The 2,151-nt window shown below is 44.1% G+C and overlaps 1 protein-coding gene across 1 annotated transcript; it reads left to right on the top strand.

Moving 5' to 3' along the window:
* The first annotated feature begins 1,478 nt into the window (after nt 1-1,478).
* On the top strand, nt 1,479-2,151 carry LOC126611959 (uncharacterized). The gene is made up of 2 exons (XM_050280260.1): nt 1,479-1,780; nt 1,884-2,151. The coding sequence occupies exons 1-2, from the start codon at nt 1,479-1,481 to the stop codon at nt 2,149-2,151; spliced, it is 570 nt and encodes a 189-aa protein (XP_050136217.1).

The following is a 2,151-nucleotide window of genomic DNA, read 5'->3' as shown; positions in this document are numbered from 1 at the left end:
GATCGAGTGAAGTGGTGCTTTTTGGAAGCTATAATGGTAAAGTTGGGGTTTGATACCGATTGGATAAAGATGGTGATGGCGTGCATTAAGTCGGTGTCATACTCCTTCCTAATCAATGGGCAATCGAGTGGATATTTGATTCCGTCACGTGGACTATGGCAAGGGGATCTTTTATCACCTTATTTGTTTGATTTATGTGTTGAAGGCTTGTCGGCACTCATTATACAGAATGAGCAATTAAGGCAGTTGAGTGGTATTCAGCTGTGTAAGGAAGCTCCCACGATTCACCACCTCTTGTTTGATGACGACAGTTTTCTCTTTGGTAGAGTGAATGTGGATGAATGTGCGATGATTCAACATATACTAGATATTTACTCTCAAGCTTCAAGCCAATCCGTGAACTTCGGTCAAAGTAGTGTGGCTTTTAGTGCGAATGTGCTCTAGTATGACCAACAAATGTTAGCAGGTTTCCTTGGTGTTTCGTTGGTAGAATGGCATGAAAGATATCTGGGGTTGCCAACATGTGTGGGGAAGAATAAAAAACAAACCTTCTCGTATATCAAGGAAAGAGTGACGCAAAGGCTTAATGGGTGGAAAAGTAAGCTTTTGAGTAGTGTGGGGAAGGAACTTCTTATAAAGGTTGTTGCCCAAACCCTCACGGCTTATGCAATGAATTGTTTCTTGCTCCCGAAGACTTTTTGTGATGAATTAAATCAACTTATGGCCCACTTTTGGTGGGGGAATGGTTCGGAGGATTGGAAAATTCATTGGAGGTCATGGGATAAGATGTGTAAATCTAAAGTAAAAGGTTAGGGTTTCGGGATTTTTATGCTTTTAATATGGCGGTGTTGGCTAAACAAGGGTGGCGGGTTTTCCATTATCCCTCATCATTGGTAGCGCAAATTTTCAAGACAAGATACTTTTCAAATTCTTCTTTCTGGGAAGCAGAAGCACATGCGTCTTCTTCGTATTGTTGGTAGAGTATTGTAATGGCGAGGGAGGTCTTGGTCCGAGGGTCTAGGTGGGTGGTAGGTGATGGATAAACAGTAAAGGTGTGGTTGGATCGGTGTGTACCTCGGCCTGGTACCTTTAAGATTATCTCGGCACCTCCTCCTAGAAGGGTTCACATGAAGGTTGAGGAGTTAATTCATACTTCTACAAGGGTGTGGCATACCAATTTGTTACTGGATTTTTTTAGCCATGAGGAATTATCTTTGATTCTTTCTCTTCCTTTTAGCTTTCGTGCTCTAAAGGATAGGTTGGTGTAGCATTATGACGAGATAGGTCATTTCTCTATGAAGAGTAGGTATTGGGTTGCTCGACAATGGTTACAATCTTCGGATAGCAGTGCATCTAGTGCGTATGCAAGACTTTGGAAGCATATATGGAAGGCTAACATCATTCCCAAAGTTAAGAATTTCACCTGGAGAGTGTGTCATGATTTTCTTCCAACCAAAGTTAACCTTTAAATGAAGGGAATGGGAGTGGAGTTGGAGTGTGGGGTGTGCAAAGGGGAGGAGGAAAATGCGGCTCATGTGTTACTTACATGCCCGTTTGCTAGAGCGGTGTGGTTTAGCTCTCCCTTTGGTATACGGTTGTCCAGGAGTGTTACACTGTCTTTGAAGGATTGGTTGCTTATGGTGCTGGAAAATAAGGAGATGGATTTTGACTTGGCTTGTGTGATCATTTGGGGCATATGGCAAGAAAGGAACTCACAGGTGCTCAAGCGTCACCTATGGTTATGTGGCAGAAGGTTTCGTCTTGGCTATCAGTGTTTCAAGTAACAAATTGTGCTTCTGCTAGGGTGGGGGTCGTACCTACCCCGAGATGATCTCCTCCTAGCCAATTGTGGGTTAAGGTTAATACGGATGGTACGGTGAAAGGTTCTGCGAATATAGGGGGTGGGGGGTTGAAGTGGTGTTGCGGGACTGGGGAGAGGGTTTTTTAGAGTCTAAGGGGCAGCAACTCCCATGGGTCACTTCGGTTCCGCTCGTGGAGTCGTTTGCCGTGCGGTACAGGTTACAGGTTGCGCAGATGCAAAGGTGTCAACAAATCATAGTCGAAAGCGATTCTATGAAGGTTATTTCAGTCCTTAATGGCACTGTGGCAGACTCATTGGCTCTTGGTATGATCGCGGAGGATGTGTTATAG

This window comes from Malus sylvestris, chromosome 17 (genome assembly GCF_916048215.2).
Source record: "Malus sylvestris chromosome 17, drMalSylv7.2, whole genome shotgun sequence".
Lineage (NCBI taxonomy): Eukaryota > Viridiplantae > Streptophyta > Magnoliopsida > Rosales > Rosaceae > Malus > Malus sylvestris.
Note: the sequence above shows the minus strand (reverse complement) of the source record. Positions and strands in the feature narration are given on the sequence as shown.